General features: G+C 36.0%; 1 protein-coding gene across 3 annotated transcripts in view; it reads left to right on the forward strand.

Annotated features, from left to right (window-relative positions):
- The window catches only part of LOC309829597 (solute carrier organic anion transporter family member 1B3-like), a 59291-nt gene extending 34728 nt beyond the window's left edge, over positions 1 to 24563 (forward strand). For 2 of the 3 annotated variants that reach the window (XM_082665599.1, XM_082665600.1), the window contains 8 exons: positions 830 to 1066; positions 4216 to 4380; positions 5736 to 5931; positions 9298 to 9463; positions 11649 to 11833; positions 17056 to 17120; positions 21590 to 21707; positions 22774 to 24563. In XM_082665599.1, coding sequence (XP_082521725.1) covers positions 830 to 1066; positions 4216 to 4380; positions 5736 to 5931; positions 9298 to 9463; positions 11649 to 11833; positions 17056 to 17120; positions 21590 to 21707; positions 22774 to 22969 — 1328 coding nt within the window. In that variant the 3' untranslated portion in view covers positions 22970 to 24563. The remainder of the gene's footprint in view (positions 1 to 829; positions 1067 to 4215; positions 4381 to 5735; positions 5932 to 9297; positions 9464 to 11648; positions 11834 to 17055; positions 17121 to 21589; positions 21708 to 22773) is intronic. The other variant, XM_082665601.1, reaches the window with a different exon arrangement.
- Positions 24564 to 24884: the final 321 nt, after the last annotated feature.

The following is a 24884-nucleotide window of genomic DNA, read 5'->3' on the forward strand; positions in this document are numbered from 1 at the left end:
TTTTCTCACATTAAAGAGTTTTCTTATAGATCAAAGAGTAACAACACCATTATTGTGCTTCAAACATCTATGGGGTGTGTGTGTGTGTGTGTGTGTGTGTGTATGTGTGTGTGTGATGCTTTCTTATTAGAATGTTTATATTTATAAATTTAAATATATACTGAAACTTTATATTTACTGAAACAGCTCATTTATACTTGTTTAGATATAGCACATACATGGCACTCACACAGCTTTAAAGGGAAATATTATTGAAATAAAATGGTTAAATTATCCCTAAAATTTAGAGTCTAAATTTTAAACTCAGATTTTCTTTATACGTATATCTTCACCATTATCATCCTCTGTGCTGTCAAGGAGTTGGAAATGCAGGTTCTAGGGGGAAAAAAACCCACTACTGGCTCTGAGAATTTCTTGCGAAGTGCTGTAAATTTCATTGGTTTCTTGACCTCAGGAGATGGTGCCAATAGAAGTTTTCAGACAATGAGTATCATGCTTTCCATAAATGGCCCTTAAATAGTTTGCAGGCTTCAACTGTTCAATGGTGGCTGCTGTTGTCATGTCACCAGAAAAGCCACCAAGTTCACACAGGCTCAGGCAATGACAACAATGTCATGACTGACTCCTGGACAACAGCAATTGTAAGATGTCATGACTTACACTTATTTCAAAGATAAAAAGTGTGAAAAAAAGAAAAGAGTGTCTCAGAATTGATGAAACATCATTTACTTTCTTCATCTATGGAGGACAGCAATTACTACAATTATTACCAGAAATTTTTACATTTCAAAATGATTTTTGACTGGCTTCTTCTAATTCTTTATTCTAGGCACTATCAGAATAACTCCTAAGGACTCTCGTTGGGTTGGTGCGTGGTGGCTTGGTTTCCTTGTGGCTGGACTAATATCCATTATTTCTTCTATACCATTCTTTTTCTTGCCCCCAAATTTGGATAAACCAAGGAAAGAAAAAAAAGCTTCAGTATCTTTGCCTGTGCAAAATGAGGAAAAGAGTCAAATGGCTCATTTGACCAAGCAGGGGCAAAATGTTAGTGAAACTGTAGCTGGTAAGTATTTCACATTCACAGTCAATTTGGAATTGTTAATCCCAGTGAAAGGGAGGGGTGAATATTCCAAAACAATAAGTCATACTCAAGTCATCTAAATAAAGTTCGATTTCTTCTTTACTAAATTTGGCTAAATTATTCTTCTAAGTTCCTACTAAAATTTGTGAATATTCTGAACACATATCAACTCTGAAGGGAAGGGGATTAGGCTTGTGATCTTTAGCAGGGAGAAACCAATCAAAGGCTAAAAATATCTGTTATTTGTAAACCAAAGAGTATATATTCATTTCCAAATTACATAGTACAAACTATAAGGATTAAAACGTCTTTCTCTTTCTTCCTTCCTTCCTTCCTTCTTCCTTCCTTCCTTCCTCTCTCCCTCCCTCCTGTCCTTCCTCCCTCCCTCCCTCTCTCTTTCCTTTCTCTCTTTCTCTCTTTCCTTTCTTTCTTTCTCTCTTCCTTCCTTCCTTCCTTTCTTTCTTTCTTTCTTTCCTTCCTTTCTTTCTTTCTTTCCTTCTTTCCTTTCACAAATAGTACCAGGAAGCATACTATGCCCTGGTAATAGAATATTGCCTCTGTTTTCCAAGTATTTACAATATAATGGGGTTGTACCAAAAAATATATAGACAATTGCCATATAGTGCCTATATAAACAATTATGAGTGCCTATAAATTGGGCAACTTAACTATTCTTCTGTGGAGACATGGAGTATGGAGAAGGAAATCAGAGGAAGTTTCTCTCTACATAGAGTAAGATTATTTTCTTGGTAATTATATAGAAAAAATTGCTTAACTAAATATTAAAAAATGAAGTACAAGCAACAGTAGTAGTTAAGGTTATTGTAGTCAGTCATGTGAATAAGAGCCCTCCACCATTTGATAGTGCCCTTCCTTTCAAACGTAAGCCCCGAGGGCTAATGGAGAACAATTTAGGAGCAGTAATTTGGGGAACGATCCAGTGGCAGTCAGAGCAAGATAGTGGAAATGATGTTAATAGTGCAGTTTTCAGATTGCACAGAAATGGCACAATAGTAAGAGTCAAAGCAGAGCAATGCCTGAACCCTTGACAACCTTTCAAGTTGAAGTTGAAGTGACATTAGAGCTTGTCAGGTGGAGCCCAATTTCTCCCTCTCATCAGTTCTTCCCCTCGCTCCTTTTATTGTTACTTTCTCCTCTCCATCACTCTAATCCGAACGTAATGGTGTGACTTGTATTGACTCATGAGAGAAGACTTAAATTTTCAGTCACATTGGTAGCTTGAAATTGGCCATGATGGGAGAAGTTACCACCATTTATTACCGAAATTGGGAAATACTCAAATCAATGTTGTTTTCCCAAGAATCAGTCGTTAAACATTTACCAGCACACCACTGATTTACGAGTCTTTGAAATTTAACATGCACACTAAAAATACCATTCCAATAAATTTTCATTTGGTCTATGCTATTTTCACACTGCAGCAAATTAAATCCATAAAAAGTAGCGGATTATCTAAAAATAAGGAAAGTGGTGACTGTGAGCCTCCCCAAAATGGAGAGGATAATGAAGATGCAAAATAGGGCGATTGTAAACATCATCTGTGTTATCAACTGTGTTTGTAAGATAGTGACCAAAATAAGACAGTAAAGAGGTTCTTAATTATGTGTTATTAGGAATGGATGAAATAACTAAGAACATTTAGTCAGAAAATAATATATCTAATTTGAGTAGAAACAAGACTAGTTGGTTAGAAAGAAATAAAGATATCAGTTCATTACAAAAAATTTGTGAACAAGGAGAATTGTCCAAAAATGAGCAATTTCTTTCTGAGATAGTCAGCTTAATGAGTTGTTTATTGATCTGATTATTGAGGATATGTAGTGGATCATGATTTTGTAGAAGTTCAGATGACATCCACGTTCTCACTCACTTCAAAAATTCAATGATTTGGTGAGCCCATATACCCCATTTCTTTTGATCAAACATCACAACTCACTTAGAATGCCTCACAAGTCAATTGTCCTTCCTGATTGGAGAGTCCCATAGAGGGAAGTTTAGCATTTTGACCTAACAATTTAAAATGTTATTTATTCCTGCTATACATTTCCTTACATCTTCTTTTTTCTCCTTCTATTCCCTTTGCCCTAATCTTTTTTCTTGTTATTATAAGCAGATGAAACTATTTCTTAGTTACCATTGGATAGAAGTTTTGGTTCTAACCATATCTAATGGAAACCTTTAGAGATCTACAGCACAAGATCTTTCAAAGTCCACACCATCCAAAACTCAGTAACCATATCTGGTTCTGTCTTGCTAGACTCTGATACTTCCCACTGTTTTTCTAAGTGGTTTCTTCCACTTTTAACTCCCATTACAGCTGGTTAACCTGGTGATCATAGACCCAAATTACATAATTCTTGCTAGGTACGGAAGTTATGGATTTGTTACACACCTGTTTGTAGGCATGGGTTTTTTGCCCTACTGTTGTCATAATGTCACTTGAGACACAATATGTCGTTAAGAAAGCTGATGGATAATACTGCCAGATTTACTGAGGCAGTATTTTATGGTAGAAAAGCTATATACCAGGAAACAAGAGATCTGAATCCTGGTACTAAATTGACCTTTATGATTTTTGAACCTTAGTCTTCTTATTTCTGTGAGCTTTGGATTATACTATCTTTAAGATAAATTTCCAGTTAATAATTATATTATTAATATAATGATTATATTATTAAGTGCTAATAAAAAAGAGACATGGCATTTCATTCACTTTTGTTTCTTGAGTGCCTAGCATATTGCCTAGTATCCAATTAAAAACCAAACGTTTGCTAAATGAATGAATAAATGAACTAATGATGTATACAGTTGTATGGTAGAATGCTAAGAATAACCAAATACGAGGCGAACAAAGCACTGACTAAAACAGCATGTATGTTTGATCCCATTTTGGAGTAAAATGAACTAATTAAATAAATATTAATGCACATATGGAAAAAATTGAAAGAATTTTTTTAAAAAACTGTTAGTAGGATTGCAGGGTATTCTGACTTTCTGTGCTATATATTTATGGAATTTTAAATCTTATATAAATTATATTTACAAGATTAAGATATTAATATATATGTAAGCTGCATTATAATATTTTCTTTCTTTTTATGTTTTTATAGGTTTTTTCCAGTCCTTGAAAAGCATCCTTACCAATCCCCTGTATGTTATAACATTAGTTTTGACACTGCTACAAGCCAGCAGCCATATTGGAATTATTACTTATGTCTTCAAATATGTAGAACAGCAGTATGGCCAGTCAGCATCTGAGACTAGCATTTTGTTTGGTAAGACCTGTTTATGTTTGCTTGATAAATGCTATGCTACTGAGTCACTGAGCTCCAAGTGACATTTTGTTGTGAAGGCAATTTCACATTTTATTAAATATAATTTTCATTTATTTTTTTCAAATTTTATCAAATCGATGGGTCTTGTGATATCATCATTGTTCTGCATTTGAAGTTACAGCTCATGTTATTTTTGAGGAGATGAATTCCTGAAGGAAAAGTGACATGTGAATGGAACATATAGATATGATATCTGCATAACTGGATCTTATAATCTAGTGCTGAGCTTCTGAGGCAAATCCTTTTGTAATGTAATTATTATACTTCTATCCTTCATGGACTTTGAATCAGGACCCAGATACTTACAAAAAATAGGACATTGATGTTTCCAGGAGAAAAATCAATTTAAACACATCATTGGTATCTATATAATTCAATACAAATCTCATATTTTAGAGAGGTTTTTTGCTGCAGTATCTGTTTCCAATGACACAAGGAGACTTCTTTATGAAGGAAAGGTTTTCTCATATTATTCTTTCTCTACCCCCTGTATAATATAAGATTCTTAAGAGCAGTAGAATACCCAGTACATGGCCCAGCACATTGTAGAAACCCAATATTTGATAAGTTAAGCTGAATTTATCAAGTGATATATGAATAGGTCATAAGTAAACAAAAAAAATATAATTCTGTAGGATGTGCTTATTGAACTTAAGATAAAAGTTAAAATTGTAAATTTAACTCCTAATAAAGTTCTCAGCCTAAATTTTTTGTTAGAGGGATCTTCATCTTTAATCAATCTTGGAAGACAATGAAATGGAAAAGTTATAAGAGGAATCAACTATTTTTAACATCACATATAGACCTGTTTATCATCTTAGGGCATGTGTGTGTTTAGATGAATGAAGAAGAGATATTAATTTAAGTGTTCAATTCTAAACTACTGGGCAAATTTGTAGTAAGTTTTTAAGGATAGGAACTCTTCATTTTAAGGAAATGCAAAGGATTTTAGATGGTAGGATAAAAGTCTCAGAGTCAGGAAGATGATATTTTGTTGTTGTTGTTTTCCGGGAGGGGACAAAAAGCACCTTATAAAAACCATATGTTCAGACATACAGATATTCTTAGTCACTGACTTTTGCTACTGAGGAAACTAAAACTTCAGCATTGGCAGGAAGAAATTATTTTTATCTCCCCCACATGGTGCACTGACCCTCTACCTCCATCCTGGACTGCCAGCCTTCTATTTAAGAAGTAACAAGATAGGATGATTTTGGTTGATATACAGTGTTTCATGTGTAAAGACATTCAGAATAACCATATTTATATAATTACATTTTTTCTCTTACTTCTAGGATTCATAACCATACCAACTTTTGCATCTGGAGTGTTTACAGGAGGATATATCATTAAAAAATTCAAATTTACCTTGGTTGGAATTGCGAAATTTTCATTTTGTAGCCATATGTTGTCCTTCCTATTTCACCTATTAAATTTTGCGCTAATCTGTGAAAACAAATCAGTTGCTGGACTAACCTTGACTTATGATGGGTTTGTATATATATATCAATATACCAATAGCACAATATATAAACCATCTAATGTAAAAGAAAGTAAGGCAAACAAGGCAGATGGCAATTTTACTAAACTTTTAACTCAGAGAAATTTCAATTTACAAATTCTTAAAATGTTCATTTCTTAAGATCTCAAAAAGTTCTTTTTTTTCCTTCCTTAAAGAAAAGCCATATAGTTTGTAATAGTAATAGTTATTATTTATGGGTGCTTACAATGAGTGATGGGTACTTTTATCCCCATTTTATAGATAAGGAAAGCAAGGCTTAGAAAGATACACAGATTACATATCTAACAATGTTAAGATTCTGACTCAGATTTGAAGGTTTTGACTCCAAAACCCTTAATCCTAACCACTATGATCTTGGGTGAATCATAAGAGAAATATAAATGACATTTTCCAAAAGTGACTGAACAATCTTTATCTGCAGTTAATTTTGATGTTTAACAATTATCTTTATAAGAAAACCAGTACACTGCACTCAATTCTCCTTTTTTGCAAGCTAATTCTGTTTCTTCTGGTATTGTCTTCATTAGCAGTAGAATTGATAAATACTCTATACATAATGGCATATTAGACCTAGAAAGCTTTTACTTTTCATTATTATCACGCATTGTGCAGTATACCTAGTACTACAGTCTCTACCCCAAATCAAGGGCAAGATTCCTGTGCAGATTTCTCATCATCTCCTGAATATAGCCAACAATTTAAGTTTAGGAATGTTCACGTTCAAGCAACAAGCAAAGATCCTTGGATCACAGTTTAGTAACCAGACTCCTTAGCACTGCTTATTGTTGGCTTTGGGCTTTGAAACTCTGGGTCTTATGAGGTGTCAATTTGAACCTGTCGAATCTTCCCACATTTGCTTACCTAAACGTCATCCTATTCTTGGAGGCTTGCCAACTTAATCTTGAATTATCTCCCCATTCCCTCCTAATCCTGTTTGTTGTTGAATATTCCTATTGACCACCACTCACTCTGGTATATCAAAATACAGAGTACCTAGAACATTGAACTTTAGAGGGAAGAGAATCCTGGAGATTATGCAGCCCGACCCTCTAATATCCTCTTCCTTTGTTAGTTGAGACCCAGAGAAACTGTGGCTTGTTTGAAGTCATACAGTGACTCCAGAACGATGCTACTTCACAGCACAAGCATACAGGCTTTAACCTAAAGCCAGTTCCCTGAAACAAGCACAGTAACTGTGCTATCTATTCAAAAGAAGGCAGCTAGAGTTCTATGGGCTTTTTTCATTCAATAAAATTTCACTGAGTGCCTCCTTAAAGGTCAAAAAATTTATAGGATACCTCAGTGCCCTCATGGAACTCATAGTCTAAGTGATGGCTATTAACAGAATCAATATATTTAGCATTTATGAAATGTTAGTCACTGGGGTAAGTTTTTAGAGTATGAATTACTGTAGAGGTTCTCAGAATGTGGTCTGAGAATCTACAGGGGTCCCTGAGACTTTTGCAGATGGTCAACAAATTCTAAACTATTTTTATATTAATACCAAGATAGTATTTTTCTTTTTCATTCTCATTTTCTAATGAGTATATAGTGATATATTTTTTTAATTTTTATTTTATATTGGAGCATAGTTGAGTAACAATGTCGTGTTAGTTTCAGGTGTACAGCAAAGTGATTTAGTTATACATATACATGTATTTATTCTTTTTCAAATTCTTTCCCCATTTAGGTTATTACAGAGTATTGAACAGACTTCCCTGTGCTTGTACAGAGATATTTTCTAAGGCTACAAGATATGTGATGATAATATCAGTCTGTTGGCTAAGGATATGTGTGCTTGCGCATTCTCATGTACTAAATTTTTCTTATTATTAATCTCTAGTAGAGTATGTACATCAATAAGTAGAATCCACTTGAACAAAAAACCCTTGGGGTCCTCAATACTTTTCAAGAATCGACAGGCTGCTGGGAACAGAAAGTTTGAGAACAGCTAAATTAACTTTTTTCCAAAAAAAATTCTATGAGGATTTATGACTTACAAATGGCAAATCTAATTTTAGAAAGAGTAGTCACATCGCTGTGAAGTGGCAGACCTAATGTGAACACAGGACTGTCTGATTGCAATGTCCGGACTGAGTCATTAATCATTATGATAAATCACTCCCTGTCCATCGTGTGTCCCCAAGCAGGATTAGGTATTAGATGCTTTCAGTAAAATCATTGATTACAGAATTTCTGAATCTACCTTCTTCTTTCTTCATGGAAATTACTTTCTCATTCAAAGATAATTTATCAAGATTTTTACCAAAAAAAAAAGAATAATTTTAAAAATCTATAAGCAGAAAATTAATTATATGAATAATCCATTTAATAATTTTAGCCATATTATAAGATTATATTTTATAAATACAACGATGTTTCACAGTAAATCATTATAAACTTTGTTATGGTTTCATTAAAAAAGCATATGAAGTTTTTCTAGTCTTTCTCAACTGATTCTATCATTGTTTTTTTTTTTTTTTTTTTGCGGTACGCGGGCCTCTCACTGCTGTGGCCTCTCCCGTTGCGGAGCACAGGCTCCGGACGCGCAGGCTCAACGGCCATGGCTCACGGGCCCAGCCGCTCCATGGCATGTGGGATCTTCCCAGACCGGAGCACGAACCCGTGTCCCCTGCATCGGCAGGCAGACTCTCAACCACTGCGCCACCAGGGAAGCCTGATTCTATTATTCTTGATTTTTAAAAATTGATCCTTAAGGATTCTGCTTTGACCACGTTGAATCCTTTCCTTGTGTAGTTAAAATATAGATTTAAAAATTCAAACTAGTTAATTAACATTCACAAATTCATGAGACTTTACAGTGAGCTGGGAAGAACCTTAGTCTAATGCCATTACCCTACTGAACAGAAACCAATTCTCAGAAAACTGAAGTGATTTTTGAGGAATTTTTTGACAGAATCACAAAGACCTCTTGTCTATGTCTTACCTATCCTCTTTGGTTTCTTTTTTATGTTTTATATTTTCTACATCATAAATCATGTCTGGGTAAAGATAAAGGGTGAAAAAGTTAATAAGCACTAAAAATAAACTTTGCCATTTTGGACAAGCAAAATATCTCTATTTAATTTAAAGACAACCCTTTCCCTTATTTCTCATCTCCTTTTCGTCTCTCCTCCTTCTTTTCCTTTCCCTCACCTTCTCTTTTTGTCCTCCTCCTTCCTCCCTCTCCCCTGCTCCTCCTGCTTCTTCTTCTTCTTCTTCTTCTCCTTCTCCTTCTCCTTCTTCTTCTCCTTCTCCTTCCTCTTCTCCTTCCTCTTCTTCTTCTTTCTTCTTCTTTTCTCTCTTTCTGATATATGTCTATCATATATTTCCAGAAATAATCCAGTGGCATCTCATATAAATGTACCACTTTCTTATTGCAACTCTGACTGCAATTGTGATCAAAATCAATGGGAACCACTCTGTGGAGACAATGGAATAACTTACATATCACCTTGTTTAGCAGGATGCAAATCTTCAAGTGGCAGTAAAAAGTCTGTTGTGAGTATTATTTTTTACTTTCTTCTCCTTAATCAAAACTGCAGATTTGATTTAACTTACTTAAACTTTGATAATTACTTACCAAATGTTTCTACAACTAAGGTCACCAGTAAAAAGAAAGAAAAAGATTCCCATTATTGCCTGTCATTGTGATGGCTGTGATATGTAAACAAAGCCTCACATAAAATCCTGCTTGAGACACAAACAGGTTTTTCTGTTGCTTGAATTCTCATGAGATTACTCCCACCTTTTCTTCTTGCGTTTATAAGACTATGACCTTTTGAAATTTAAAAACATTTATGATTTCTAGGAAGCACCTCATTTGACTAAAGGATATGATTTCCATTAGGTTGGAAGTACTTTACCCTTCAGATGCTAGGGGAAAATCCTGAGCCAACCCCTTGTCAATCTAGGTGCCTTTTCAGGACAACATCTATATGCAATCTTGCATATAGATTCTGGAGAGTTTATCTTGAGGTTCAATACCCTTTTGACTTTCCAAGAAATTAATCAAGGCTTCATGCTCACTTGACTGTCCAATTTTTGGCTTCCAATTTTGATTTTTTTCAAGGTTGGCCCTTTTCCTACGCAGGATAACTTAATATTCTGCTTACCTATTGCTAACATCTCCCATAGAAGTGCCACTGTCTTCTTCACTCAAAATATCCCCTTCCATGCAAATTATGAGTTCTCCCCAATCCCCCAAGTAACTTTCAATAGCTGGGCATCAGATATGGTGTTCTCTATTCTACTTCCAATCCACTGAATAACTCACAAAGTTGGGGACCCATTTCCTGGGCCCTTTTCCTATCACCAATATTAGCAATATTATCATCTATGATCATTGCTCTCTACCACATCCTCCTGTCTTTGATTTTCAAACTTTACCATCATTTTCTTGCCCATAATCCTACTAACTGCATTAATGAAGGTCACTGAGAACTTTTTGAAGAACCTAGATTCTTTGAAGCTGAGTCATAAATTTGCACAAAAATGGCCCAAAGACTATACTTAAAAACCCATATCTCATATGCATGGCTATAGTGCCTTTCATTGAGAGTGCCCCGTTTAATCTATGGTCCCACCTTGTCCACGCGTGAAGGGCTAGAAGAGACATGATGTTAGAATCCTAAAGAGAGCTCTGTCTACTATGGAGACATCATCCTCTTAATACTTTACCATTTAGGGACCACTGCGGAGTTCTTTTACCAAATTCTTAGTAATAAGTCATCCCTTCTTAATCACTCAAAATAATGCCCTTTGTACTTAAGTTTTGTTTTATTGGCTGATAGGCTTGCTACATAAAGAATTTCTCCATACAATTCTTAGTAAAAAAAAATGTAAAGCTTGGTCATCAGATAAGTATGAATTCAAATTCTTCCCCAGTTCCTCCTTCAGTAATTGGTCTTTAGCATTAATGGGTTCAAATTTCCCTTAAACCTTAGTTTAGCCTAGACTCAGAACAGAATTTATTAAAGCCATCTAGCTACATAAACTGCCTGCCAAATTAAATTTCTAAAATCATTTGTTCCTAAATTTTCTCCAGCTGTGTTCTAACCTTTAGGGTACTCTGTTGTGTTGAACCTCTCTGGTAATGGCATCATCTATCCTATAATCTGTCATTATGCAATCAGATGTTGTATTTGCTGGCCAAAGTGGAATTCTAGCATCCATGCCTGGTCCCTTCTGCCCTGGACTTTGCCCCATTCGAATGGGTGGTTCTCGACCCAGGTTTGACCCCTCCAAAACTACTATATTTTCTGGATTCCCTAGGCAATCCTACTCAGGGAGTGTCACTAACACTCTGTAGAGATTGTTAAAGAGAGTAAGTAGGTGTGCTATAGAAAATAAAAGTGAGTGGTAGAGAAATATTTAAACACTTTATATTGATGAGAAAATAATTTACAGAGTTTCAGACATTACTTTTTTTCTATTCTTTCCTAATTTTTAATTTAGGGATGTATGAAAAGTTAATAGTAAATTACATTTTCTTGTCTATAAAGGAATCCAGGAAACTATTGTGCCTTTCAATTCTTAAACAACTGTATTGTTAGAATGTTTTCTTTAAAAACTGTAAATATTTTAGCTTAGATGAGTGAGATGTCTTTAAATATAATAGAATATATTTATAGCCCAGTCATATTTTGTAAATATATTCTGTCATATTTCAAAAACTATTTTTCAGATGTTTCATAACTGTAGTTGTGTGGAAGTAAATGGTTTCCAGAGCAGAAATAACTCAATGAAGTTGGGTGAATGCCCCAAAAATGATCAATGTACAAGAAAATTTTATGTTTATATAGTAGTGCAAATATTTATCTTTTTTTCTTCTGCATTGGGAAGCACCTCAAATATCATGCTGGTTTTTAAGTGAGTATTACTTTTTAAAAGCATTTTTACATAGACTATAAACACACCTAATAATGTGCATATTTTTCCATAATATATTTGGAACCCCAATTCATATTTTGTTACATTTAAATTTTCTAAGAGTGCATTTTCTTAGGATTACTGTGATATTTCACTGCCATGATTAATAATAATTTTGCCTTGACCTTTGCCACTACAAAATCTAGATTCCGTACTTTCTCCTCTTAATGAGAATTTTAAGACAGAGACTGATCGACAACTGCCTCAATGTGAAAGAATCCTCATTGTGATTCTAAAAGAACTTCTCATTTTGAGATGCCTTATACCCTGTTGGGCCTGTCAGAGTGAATCACCTATTGATTCCATTGAGAAAAAAAAATTGGGGAACCAGATCACATAATATAAACAGTCTATGATATTCCAAAGTTTTTAATCCTAGTTAAAAGAATGGCTTTTGACCTAGTCTCTCAAATACCCTCATAGAGAAAAGAAAAATACATGAGCAATATTCGTTCTTTTCTTCACTGATTAGACAAATATTTAAACCACACTTGGTGAAGAACACTCCATGGTGAATAAAACAGATAAAGTACCTGTTCTCATACAGTTTAGAGTATAACAGGAAAGACTTATGTAAGGCAAATAAGCTTAAAAATAAACACATAATTACAAACTGTCGTTAGTACTACTAAGAAAAAAAGAGTGCTATTAAAGGGAATAAAAAGGAAAAACAAATTTAGGATTGAGGTGAGGAGCTGTGAGGAAGAGGACTCAGAAAATACTTCTCAAAAACAGTGACACAGTCTAAAGGTCTAGAGTGTATGTTAAAGTTAGCAAGTGAAGAACTTTACGGGGAGAGGGGCTATATGCCAATGCTTCAAGGCAGGAAAGAACTGATGTGTTTGAGGAGTGAACAGAAGCCAGTTGGTTGGAACATACTGAGTGAGACAGATGGCACAAGGTAAGACTGCAGGGTTAGGAAGGGAGTAGGTAATACAAGGCCTGTTGGTGAAGTTAATCATTCAATCACCTAAAAGTGAAAGCATGTAAAGACTTGCATGTAGGTATTAAAATATATATGTGTAAATATGGTGATCTGGGTTAACCTCTAGTTATACTTTTAAGACATACGTAGTTAGCAACAGGTTCACGGTCAGCCAACAGCATGACTTAGAAGGGAAAGAAAACAAATATATTAATGTTTTTTAAAATGAGTATAAAGCTATAAACTGAGACTACAGTTGTTTAAATTCCACAATGACCCTTAAATCTTGTCAAATTATTTATACTAATTTATTCCACAGATAAAGCTCTACCTTACCATAAAATACTGTCTACTCAAAAGGAGAAGCTTTCCATATTTGCCAAATTACAGATTCATTAAATTACAGGAAGTTGTCTCAAAACTCCAAATTAGCTTGCATCTCAACAAGTCTTGGCTTCTTAATTTAAAATTTTTCATGAGGAGAACGAGAATTTTAGAGAAAACTGTTACAAACATTGATGATAATTTTATCTTAATAAGAAAGTGATAAGATCAACATTACCATTTATCAAAAACATTTATTGATTTCTCACATCAACATTTATTGATTTCTCACATCAACATTATTGATTTCTCTTCAATTTTATTGAAAGAGAACTTTTGTGAGGCAGACTGTGGAATAAAAATATAAACTTCAGTCTATTAATGATTCCCCAATGCTTACATCATAAGGCTATTATTAAAACTAGACTAAGCAGGAGTGTTGATATTTACACATTCAGTATATATGTTAGGCACGGTTCTAGGGGCCACGGATGGAACTGTGAACAAAAGTGATAAGGGCTCTCCTTTCACTAGCTTTCATTGGGGTGAGGGATGGGAGAGTGGATGGGTGTAGGAGAAGAAACAATAAATAAATAAGCATGTAAATACACAAAAAAAAGAAGTGTTAAGCATTAGGAAGAAAAAATCAGAGTAAAAATATAGAAAAGGTAATAAAATTTTAATGCTTGGAAATACAGATGACAGGAATGAGGAAGGAATTCTTGTACTATTCTTGCAACTTTTCTGCAAGAATAATTAATTTCATAAACTTTTTTCGAAATAATTTCAAAAGCATTTTTTTACAACACTGTTTTAAAGAAATGGTAGTTTCAGACTGTTCCCTCCCAAGAATTTGAAAGCTCAACCAACTCTGTGAATCTTTAAAAATTGGACAGGAGTTATAGAAGACGACTCATCATAAGAGCCCCTTTCCTCTTAGTAAAAGCCACCCTCTCTGCAAGAATAGTTAAGTTGTGAAGAAATCCACATATTATAGAATAATTGAGGCTAAAGCTATGATCTGGATGTGCATGATAAACAACGTACTTCACTTCTACAAAGTGTGGTTAGTCTACCAAGTGCATTTCTGGGGATTTTATTCAATCACCTGTCTGAGCCATTGAAAGAGATGGATCACCAAACTAGACCACGACATTCCATGAGCATCTGAACCTCCAGCCTCACTAGGTCAACGGCCTGCATCTCCAGTAAAATGCAATTAGCTAATCACCATGCATCCAAAAAAATTAAACATTAAGAAGCCTAACAGCCAAGTCTACAGTACATTGCTCAGGCCCTTGGCAGAGCCCTCCATCACTAAATTCTGGTGAGGAAGGAGGCGCACTGCATCTTCACTAACTAGGGTTTTAATTACCCTCTGTCTCTGTAAATCGCAATGGCAGGGTCTGCTTTAGGATCCCCATTCCACTGTCACCACAGCCTGACTTGATGTTCCCCCAGTGTGGGAAAGGGGAGACCATAGATGAGAATAACCTGATGAGGAAAAAAGAAAGGAAAAAAGAAAAGCAAAGAAAGAAGAGGGGGTGGAGAAGCAGTACTAATTCAGATACCTTCCATTGAAAGTCATTTGATGAGACCTGAATAAAGATTGAGGGTACAAATCATGCAGATATGAACAGGTGAAGAGCAATCCAGGGAAGGTAGCAGTGGAGGTAAAAGTCCTGAGGTGGAACATACTTGACATGTACAAGACCAGGAGGACTGTACGAAGAAGAAAGAGGTAAGAAATACAATGAGAGAGCAGGCATGGTGCAGAGAGCACAGACCCTATGGATCACAGTAAAGACTTTGGAGTTTACTCTCATTGTATTAAGAAGCCAGCAGAGAGATCTGAGCAGTAGAATTATACAACTATCTTATCCAATTAGAAGATCACTGCCTGTTGGGTGGAAAATATGTCTTTGGGAGGCAAGAACAGAATCAGAGGAAACAGAAGGCTATGATAGGAGGTGCTTTTTGTGGAGAATCCATCCTGAGAAACGTTGATCAAAATACAGAGCTGATCACTGTCAGATTGAGGTAGGACTCATGCTGCAGTGACCAATACTTTACATGATAAAAATGTGTGTGTGTGTGTGTGTGTGTGTGTGTGTGTTGAGAGTGTGCATGTAAGTATGAGCATGAGGGTCTGTAAGTGTGCATCCATGTGAATGTAGGAGTGTGTGTGATTGTCACTCTATATGTGTGTATGTGTGTTGTGTGTCATTATATCACATAAGTCTATCATTTCCACTGAGTTGTCTAAGATTTCAAGTTCCCTTTCAGGAAGATATTATCACTATCCCCAAGTCCGCTCAATTCTACACACTAGCCCTCTCCCTGGGTAAAAATACAAGTTGATAGCAAACATCTCAATTTTGCCTCCACTGCATCCAGCTTGTAAGCCAAATACACCCTTTAAAAAATCAACTGCAATGAAAAGTGACACTTCAGGCACTTGTCACAGAAAATTCAACCAGGAACAAACTGCATTCTCTCTCTTCCCAAAAGCCCTTTTAAGAAATCTGATTATTTGAGAGAGACAGCTAACTGGACTAGTTAGCTGTCATGGCTGATTCCCTCATGACAATTTCCTCAGGGAAGAACTCACCTCTTTGAATAACATGACCTCATCTACTTACTGGCATGGCTTCACTGCCCTCAAGCATAGTGTTTTGTGTCCTCAGCTCGGCTAGTGGAAGTGTCCCTGCCTTTTGCAAAAGCAGAGGAAAAACCCTTTCCATTCATTTTCTTTCTTAATACATAACTCTGCTGTGTTTAATTTTTATTATGCTATGTTTAATTTTTTATCCTGTTTACCTTTATAAGCTTTCTTGAATACTTTTGAGAATCTCACTCAAGGGTAGCTCTCCTACAAGGCTTAAAGGGCAATTTTGTGTAAAGAAAATTGAGGTTTAGAGGGCTAGCTTATTACATTGTATCCTCACAACACACAAGATAAGACTACTTAGCAGATAAGGAAACTGAGGCTAAGAGAGGTTGAATGACTTATCTAAGGCATTTAGTTACTATAAACATGATTTATCTCTTTATATCAATAACAAAGACTAGCATAGAGTCTCCTAGGAGGCACATGGCAAATGTTTGTTGAATGACTAAATTTACTTATCTCTGAACACATACAGTCATTCAAGAAAAAAAATAAACCTTTGTATCAGTTAATTCAATATTTCGGTAAAAACAGAACTTCTGAGCCTCAGTCACCCTCCCCCATCTTGCCACTACAGTCAGATAATTTATTTTGCTTGATATGTATTAGGTTATTACAGAGTTGGTTATATCATCAGCTCATTGAACATAGAAATATGGAATTGTGGAAATAACTTTCTAAATGCAAAAGTGAGTTAAATTGTGAGAGGATACAAGTGTATTTGCTACCTTTAAAATGACATTTAAATACACTAGACAGTAGAATACAGATATCTTTTTTGACCTTCCTGGTTATATTATGTAGTTTATGAATCATATTAGTCAACTTTTCTGTTAAGAGCAATGATAGAAATGAAGTAGTAAAAAGAGTTCTGCTCAGACCAAGACCTACATAAAAGTATTTGCTCTCTCATATGGCAGGTGTCAACTGAATAGATCACATGAAATCACTGTCTTCATAGATATCATAAAGTCTATTCCAACCACTATCTCAGGATCAAATGTGGAAATGTTTGTAAAACTGTCTTGAAATTGTAACACATTGAATGAGTAAAGAAATAAGAACTGTTAATATCATTCAGATGTTTGCCTTCTAAAACAACTGAAAATATAAATAATATCTGCTCTTCACTTGAGGATTTTCATTAGATCATGAAGAACAACACTGAGAAATGCTTTAATATTTAGCTCAATCTGGTATTTTAGAGATGCTTAATGTTGCTTTGCCTTTATCTTATTTCAGAAATGTTGAACCTGAACTGAAATCACTTGCCATGGGTTTCCATTCACTAACTATTCGAACACTAGGTATGATAAATATGTAGATGATAAATTCCAGGTATAAATTTTCATGTCAAAGCTCAAAGACTGAATGTAACTGATTTCCAATTATCAGAAAGTTTCTTTAAAAAGGTATAAGTAAAATATCATTTTAATGTTTGTGGTAAATGAAAAATAATGAGATAAAGGAGAACTAAATGACCTAAAAGAGAATTTCATTGTCAGTTCTATTTAGAATCAATCTGTAAGAAAAAGGCATCATCATAGTTGTATTATATCCTTTCTAAAACAAAGATCAGTGGTCTCCAAGAATTTAATTTAAGACTTAGGAATATTTCTTCCCATATGCAGAGTGCAGGACCTTCCTTCTATGCTGAGGGGCGTAATGCCCAAAACAGCTCAGGAGACCTGGGAGATTGTGCAAAACAACAGATGAGGACTTTCACAGTCCCTCAGACTAGTTCTCTAAGGCTGGGGCAGATAACCTTTAATAGAAATTTAAAATGCAGAAGGGAATGGGTGTTACTGAACTCAGGTCTGGCTGTTCCCTGTTCAAAAGCCAATATTTGAGAGGCAAGTGTTGGTAGAAAGGAAAGTTGCTTTAATCAGAAAAGCCAGCAATCTAGGGAGAAGGCAGACTCATCCCAAAACCATCTCTGAAGATTCTGCTCAGCCATGATAGTTTTTAAAGGGAAAAAGGGGAAATAATCTCAGTTAATTATTAAGGTAGGAGGTCAGATTCCTCATCATTTTTTCACTTCATGCAGACTTGCTGACTACTCCTGATCTTCCTTTGGATGCTATCTTGTCCATGTGGTCTGCTTGCAAGTTTGCTAAGGGGGCACTGGGGATAGAGAGTCAATCATTTTTAATTACTTAATTCTTCATTCCTACTTCTTTTAATCTAGGAAAAGAATCAACAGGTTAGGCAACGCATGGTGTGCATTAAGTAGAGCACAAGCCAGGAGTTAGGTTAAATGTTACCTAGTGATCTGATTTTTATAATTAAGGTTTAAGGGGAACAGAAATAGACAAACAGAAAAGGAGCAAAAGAGCTGCTTGTCAGACATCATTCCATTCCATGGGATTAGGGATGAAAGTCCATCTTCTATAATTTCATGCCGACAAAGGGCATTGTATTCTTAAAGTGGAAGATGTCGACATGGATCTGTAGTATCTTTTTGCTGATAATTTTAGATGCCCACCTACATATACAGGCAGAGTAAACTACAATTATTTTGATGCCCACAAAATATAGATTATCATGAGCAATAATGTTAATCCCATTATCTGAAGCCAGTTCTTGGAATTGTGCTAGCCATAGATGGAGCAGCTTATGGCATGGCTACAGGCTGGTCATTAGGCGGTTAGCTTTTTCTCTTTGGTGGCAGTTATGGTATCTGCAACACAACTCAGGGATGTACATCAGACACTGGAAAGATTCTGTGACTCTGCTGTCCTAATCATTAACTGCTTGAGCTTGCTCTTTTGTGACTCAGGAAGGCCTGGGAGACTTCATCTTTTCTACAAACAAGAGGCAGGGGACAGGGAGGGACCTTTGTACTTGCAGGGGCCCACAGGGTTCTGCTTGGTTTCATGGCAACTAAAATTCTAGAACTGAGCATCTTAGAATGGGGAGTGCTCTGAATGAAAGAAAGCTCAGGAAGTTGTGTTTTGTTGTTGCTGTCAAATAGTAATACTATAGAATCTAGAGGCTAAAGGCCTATTTCTAAATATTCAGATGAGGTGATTAGTATAAGATTTAGAAAATTATCCTTTTCCCTTTGTTGCCATTTGCCATTTATACCATACAGTTTCCTGTTGGTAGCTTAACAACTTCTAACCTAACCCCTGTGCTACTGCTTTTTAAGACCTGTTAACATTATATGCTTATTCCTGGGAAGTAGGAAAAGGACATGATTGCTCTAGGAATTGGGGTAGGCAACTGATCATGGCCGGGAGGCAACCACCGATGGCTGAAAGAAAAGGAAATGGGAGGGCATCAATCCTTGGGACTCTTGCAAGCAAAAGAAAGAAGCATAACTATGGCCAAGTTACAATGGAGCAGGTGTCCAACAAGTATATTTGGGAGAAAATCACAGATCCTCAAAGGTAAAAGGAGAAAATATAAAAGGTATGGGAGAGAAGGAGAAGATGGAGGTACTGTAGGATAAGGGCTGTGAGTGAGCTACAAAGTGCTAAGAGTTCTAAAGAGGATAGTTATTTCCAGCTGGCAGGAATAGTGCAAACTTTATGGAAGAGGATCATATAGTTGGAATCATACCGTAAGTAGTTTTTCAGACTGCCTTCTTTCAGTTAGCTATGTGCATTAAAGTTTCTACCTTGTCTTTTGTAGCTCTCTGTCCAATCCTGGCAGTTCCTCTAGATCCAATGGAGATGCCTCACTCCTAGAATCTAAGCTATAGAAGTTAGCAGATAGAAAGAGAATTGGGGGAGCTAGTATTCCTTCTGATATGCTGAAATGAGATTGAGAATAGAAGTTCCTCTAGAGACGTAAAATAGAAAAAAAGGAATTTTGCTATTCTGATTTTGAGCATCCTATTTTGATACGTCCAGTATATGGCCCAATGGAATCTAACTCTTCTAGGGGAGAAATACATACTGAGGACCAAATGTCCAGTCACAAACAACTGTCTGAATACAATTCAATAATATAAGACTAAGTTTGTTACCTGAAACATTTAATTCATTAAGTTTGATCAAACCAGTGCTATTTTTATATAAGAAAAATAAATAGCTGGCACATAGTTTTCATTTTTCAAAGGAATGGCTTAGATTTGTAGAAACCTGTGAATTCCTAATCCAGTTTCTCAGTAACAGTTTTCCTCAGATATATTCGTCTCAGACAGCAGTTCCTTGACATTCTAAGATTTCTCACTCTCAGAAAATTGAGACTGATTAAAAGTAAATGAAATTGGCAAAACTGTAAACTATGAATCACTACCATTTTTATGTAACAATATAAAATTTGAAAATTAGCATATCTGTAAAATCTGGTCAAGTTACTAATGCTTAGAATTAGGAGTCAATGTCAGAGTTTATTAAAATAGCAGTAAAAGCAGATGGGCACTTCTGCTATAAGACAACATGTGTGTTCCTGAAAATCCTCAAATTCTGCAAAATCATAACTACAAATAAAAACTGGGTTAGGTACAGGCCACTGAAGAGACCTAGGCATCATTATGATCAGAACATCAACAGAAGCAAAATTCAGCACCACAGGCCCTTGGACAGCCCAGGCTGCTTCAGGAGGTATTAAAAATGAATACAATCGGGCTTCCCTGGTGGCGCAGTGGTTGAGAGTCTGCCTGCCGATGCAGGGGACATGGGTTCGTGCCCCGGTCCGGGAGGATCCTGTGTGCCGCAGGGCGGCTGGGCCCGTGAGCCATGGCCACTGAGCCTGCACGTCCAGAGCCTGTGCTCCGCAATGGGAGAGGCCACAACAGTGAGAGGCCCGTGTACCGCAAAAAAAAAAAAAAAGAAAGAACACAATCAATGGAGAGAAAATGCTTCATGACTCCAAGAAGGTGGGAGTGGAGCCCTGAGGCCAAAAAAAAAAAGCACAGCCTACCAGGAGCCTAGCACTCAGTGAAGCTGGGCCTGTGCTTCTCTGGGGAGGAAGTCCTAGTGTTGGCATTCAGTTTTTTTTTTTTTTAAGATTTTTTTTTTTAGATGTTGGGGGTAGGAGTTTATTAATTAATTAATTAATTTTTGCTGTGTTGGGTCTTCATTTCTGTGTGAGGGCTTTCTCTAGTTGTGGCAAGCGGGGGCCACTCTTCATCTCGGTGCACGGGCCTCTCACTATCGTGGCCTCTCTTGTTGTGGAGCACAGGCTCCAGACGCGCAGGCTCAGTAGTTGCGGCTCACGGGCCTACTTGCTCCGCAGCATGTGGGATCCTCCCAGACCAGGGCTCAAACCCGTGTCCCCTGCATTAGCAGGCAGATTCTCAACCACTGTGCCACCAGGGAAGCCCCCACCTTTTAATTTACTTAAAAATAGAGTTGAAAAATCTCTTGCCTTTGCAGCAATTGAGCTGAGAGATTTTCCCTTTCCCTGTGAAGTTATAACTCTACTCCTGCTATCCTAGCTGTCCTTCCTTGCCTAAGAAAAATTACATATGAACCAATATAACTTCTATGTTTTACTGACAACATTCTCCTTTTTACCAACCAGGCTTAATTGGCATTATAAGAAGAACAATGTACAGGCATATAATTTTCCTTCTTCCCTATATGTGTTGGCATGGTGAGGGTAGATAAAAGATGTCTATGCTATCGTATGTGATTTGAGCTTTGGAGATTCCTCATAATCTTGATTCTTGAGTAGAGTTAGGCCAAATCAATGGACAAGTGCTCCAAAATATTTTTTTTCAAAATTTTTAATTTCTACATAATCCAAATATATCAGTGTGGAATATCACTTTTTCCTTTGAAATATGTTCCTTGGGTTGACATCTTCTCATCTTACGTTGCAGGAGGAATTCCAGCTCCTATATATTTTGGGGCTCTGATTGATAGAGCTTGTATGAAGTGGTCTGTCAACAACTATGGGAAGCAAGGGTCTTGTCGGATATACAATTCCACATTATATGGGTAAGTTCTCATAAATATATTTCATTAATTGATTTTTTCCTTTGACTATGTTAATTACTAAAGAATGAGATATTTTCAGTGTAATAATAATATTAGGAATTATAGCTACCATTTAATAAACTTTGTAAACAACTCAAAGTTATAGAATTAATTCCATTCAGTTAAACCTAATAATTGTTCAAAGTATCTTTTGCATAAAGCTTCTCAACATTTAGTTAATAATGTTATTAGTTAATAATGTTATGAGGCGACTGCTTCTCAACCTACCAGGTCAGTGGTCATCAATCTTTCCTGCTCATTATAATCACCTGAGGAGCTTTAAAAACTATTTATTTTTTTCCTTTTTTTTTTTTTTTGGCTGTGCCATGCAGCTTGCAGGATCTTAGTTCCCCAACCAGGGATTGAACCCGCACCCTTAGCAGTAAAAACATGGAGTCCTAACCACTGGACCACCAGGGAATTCCCCCAAAATGCTAACTTCTATTTTGAAATACTTATTTCAATTTTGATTTAATTGGTCAGGGGGTGTGGCCTGGGGAATGGGAGTTTTAAAATCTCCTTAGGTGATTCTTATGTTCAATCAAAGCCGAGAATCCTTGGACTAGACCATGTGTACTAGGTAATTTTATGTGGCCTTGTGAAAAATTTTCAGTAGACCACAGGGCAGGGCTTCGTAGACAGCAAGCCTATAAGGTAAACACTGGCTCCTGGTTCAATATAAATGGATTCAATCTGATTATCTCACAGTCAGTTCATTTCCTTTATAATCTGTTCTCATTACACATGAACTAATCTGTCTCTGAGAAAGTTAAACATTCCAAATATACCTTATTTTACGGAAAGCACTTGGGCAGATCGTGAACCATCCTTAGTTTCTGTGGGTTAATCGTCCTTTAAAAATAATCACAAACTTCTTATGCTCCAATCAAAAGAATCACTGAAATTGCTACTTCAATGTTTTTATGTAAGATTTCAAACATCATTTTTTAAAGGCCTTCTGCATACTGAAGAGCAACACTGTAAAGTGTTTTCCAAGTAAAAACTGACTTTTTTTCTCTTTTCACAGAAATACTTTCTTTGGCTTGACTACAGGCTTAAAACTCCCAGCTCTTGTTTTATATGTTGTATTAATTTCTGTTATGAAGAAAAAATATCAAGGAAAAGATATCAAGACATCAGAAAATGAAAGAAAATCCGTGAACGAAGCGAACTTAGAACCGTTAAGTAGTGATGCCGCAGTGGACCGTGAAACACATATTTAAGGGGAGAAAAAAATTCTTCTGCTGCTGTGTTTTCAACTAACATTGTATTAATTGAGTAGGATGTTATTTCTGAGCAGTTCCTGGTCCCTTCACTGACAATTTTCACATTCTATACTAATGATGGAACAATGAATCACCTATGAATTTATGACAATGAAACAAACTATAAATGGGAAAAAATGGGAGTACTCATTGTTAAGGTGTGGCTATGCATTTGTGGTTAAGATTAGAATATATGATCCATACAAAGTTAAAGTGAAAGGTATGGTTAATATGTAATAGAAGAAAATGTATTTGCTCAGGTAATTGTAATGCAATAAAACCAGTGACTAGAAGATAGGTAGAGGTGAAAAAGGAAGAGAGAAATTAATAGTCTAAATAAGAAGAAAAGCTTAATACCTTTCTTTTTAAAACAAGAACCAAAACCAGTTTGGACAATGTTACTCAAGCCTAAAGTCTAGTATGATGGAGGGCTTATGCTATCGTGACATCTGTCATTCATGTGTTAAGTCATATATTTCCCAGACCTTATTAATTTCTAATTTGACTATCAGCACTTGATACATCTTCTTCCAACCTCTCATTAAAATACTGCTGAAGAAATAGAACTAATAGAAAATTTCCAAGCTGCAACTGTCAGACAACATATTACAGAATGTGTTAAGTTTCTTTCAAGCCCATGGATATGGATTAAGAAACGCTGACATTAACCTGAGAAAGCAAAGCCCATTTAAAAGATGTGTCTTCATTTTGTTTGTCTGCTCTGGCAGAAATGGAGTCTGCACCAAATCATTTACCAACTCTCTCTCAATTGCATGGCTTTTTGTGTGTTTCTGTTTGGTGCACAGAGATCTTTCACACCCTCACAAGTAGGATAAGAAGTAGAGTGAATGAGAACAAATATTTGAATACAGCATTTGCTAGTGATGGCAGCTTTATTATAGTGAATGCTAGAAGTTGTAGTTTTTACTCTGAATAGCAAAAAAAAAACAAAGTGGGTCATCAGAATCAACTGTGAAACACTTTTTTAAAAGAAACCACAATCATACACCCACATGAGAGTCTGATTCAAAACATTTGTGATACAGCCAGGACATCTCCTTTAAAAAAAAATTCACATAGAGCCCTTGATAAAGAGACACAAAAAAACAAACCACATGACAGGAGAAGATGTTCCGGAGTATACCAAAGTCACACAACATGAATGCTTGCTACAATCTCAGAATTACACTGGAAGTTATATATATTAACCTATTCTCAAACAGTAAACCTGAGAAAAGATTCATTAATCACAAAAGCAGAAATTTGGAAAAATCACCCACAGCTGGTTACTGTGTGACAGGTCTAATGGGATCTTGTATCATTAAAAAAAAAAGACAGAAAATTACAGAGCTGTGTTTTAAAACATTGCAAAGAAAATAAAGGCACTATCTTGAATATTTATTTCTTTACCAATTATCGAATGTCAAAAATCTGACAGGTAAAATGAAATATAACAGTAAACAAAAACAAAGAATTACACTATCTCATGGAGCGCTTTACAATGGTGTGTTAGTTTCTGTTTTATAACAAAGGGAATCAATTATACATATACATATGTCCCCATATCTCTTCCCTCTTGCATCTCCCTCCCTCCCACCCTCCGTATCCCACCCCTCTAGGTGGTCACAAAGCACCGAGCTGATCTCCCTGTGCTATGCGGCTGCTTCCCACTAGCTGTTTTACGTTTGGTAGTGTATATATGTCCATGCCAATCTCTCACTTTGTCCCAGCTTACCCTTCCCCCTCCCCATATCCTCAAGTCCATTCTTTAGTAGGTCTGTGTCTTTATTCCCATCTTGCCCCTACGTTCTTCAGGACCATTTTTTTTTTTTTTAGATTCCAAATATATGTGTTAGCATACAGCATTTGTTTT

This window comes from Grampus griseus (genome assembly GCF_964374135.1).
Source record: "Grampus griseus genome assembly, chromosome: 11".
Classification (NCBI taxonomy): Eukaryota; Metazoa; Chordata; class Mammalia; order Artiodactyla; family Delphinidae; genus Grampus; species Grampus griseus.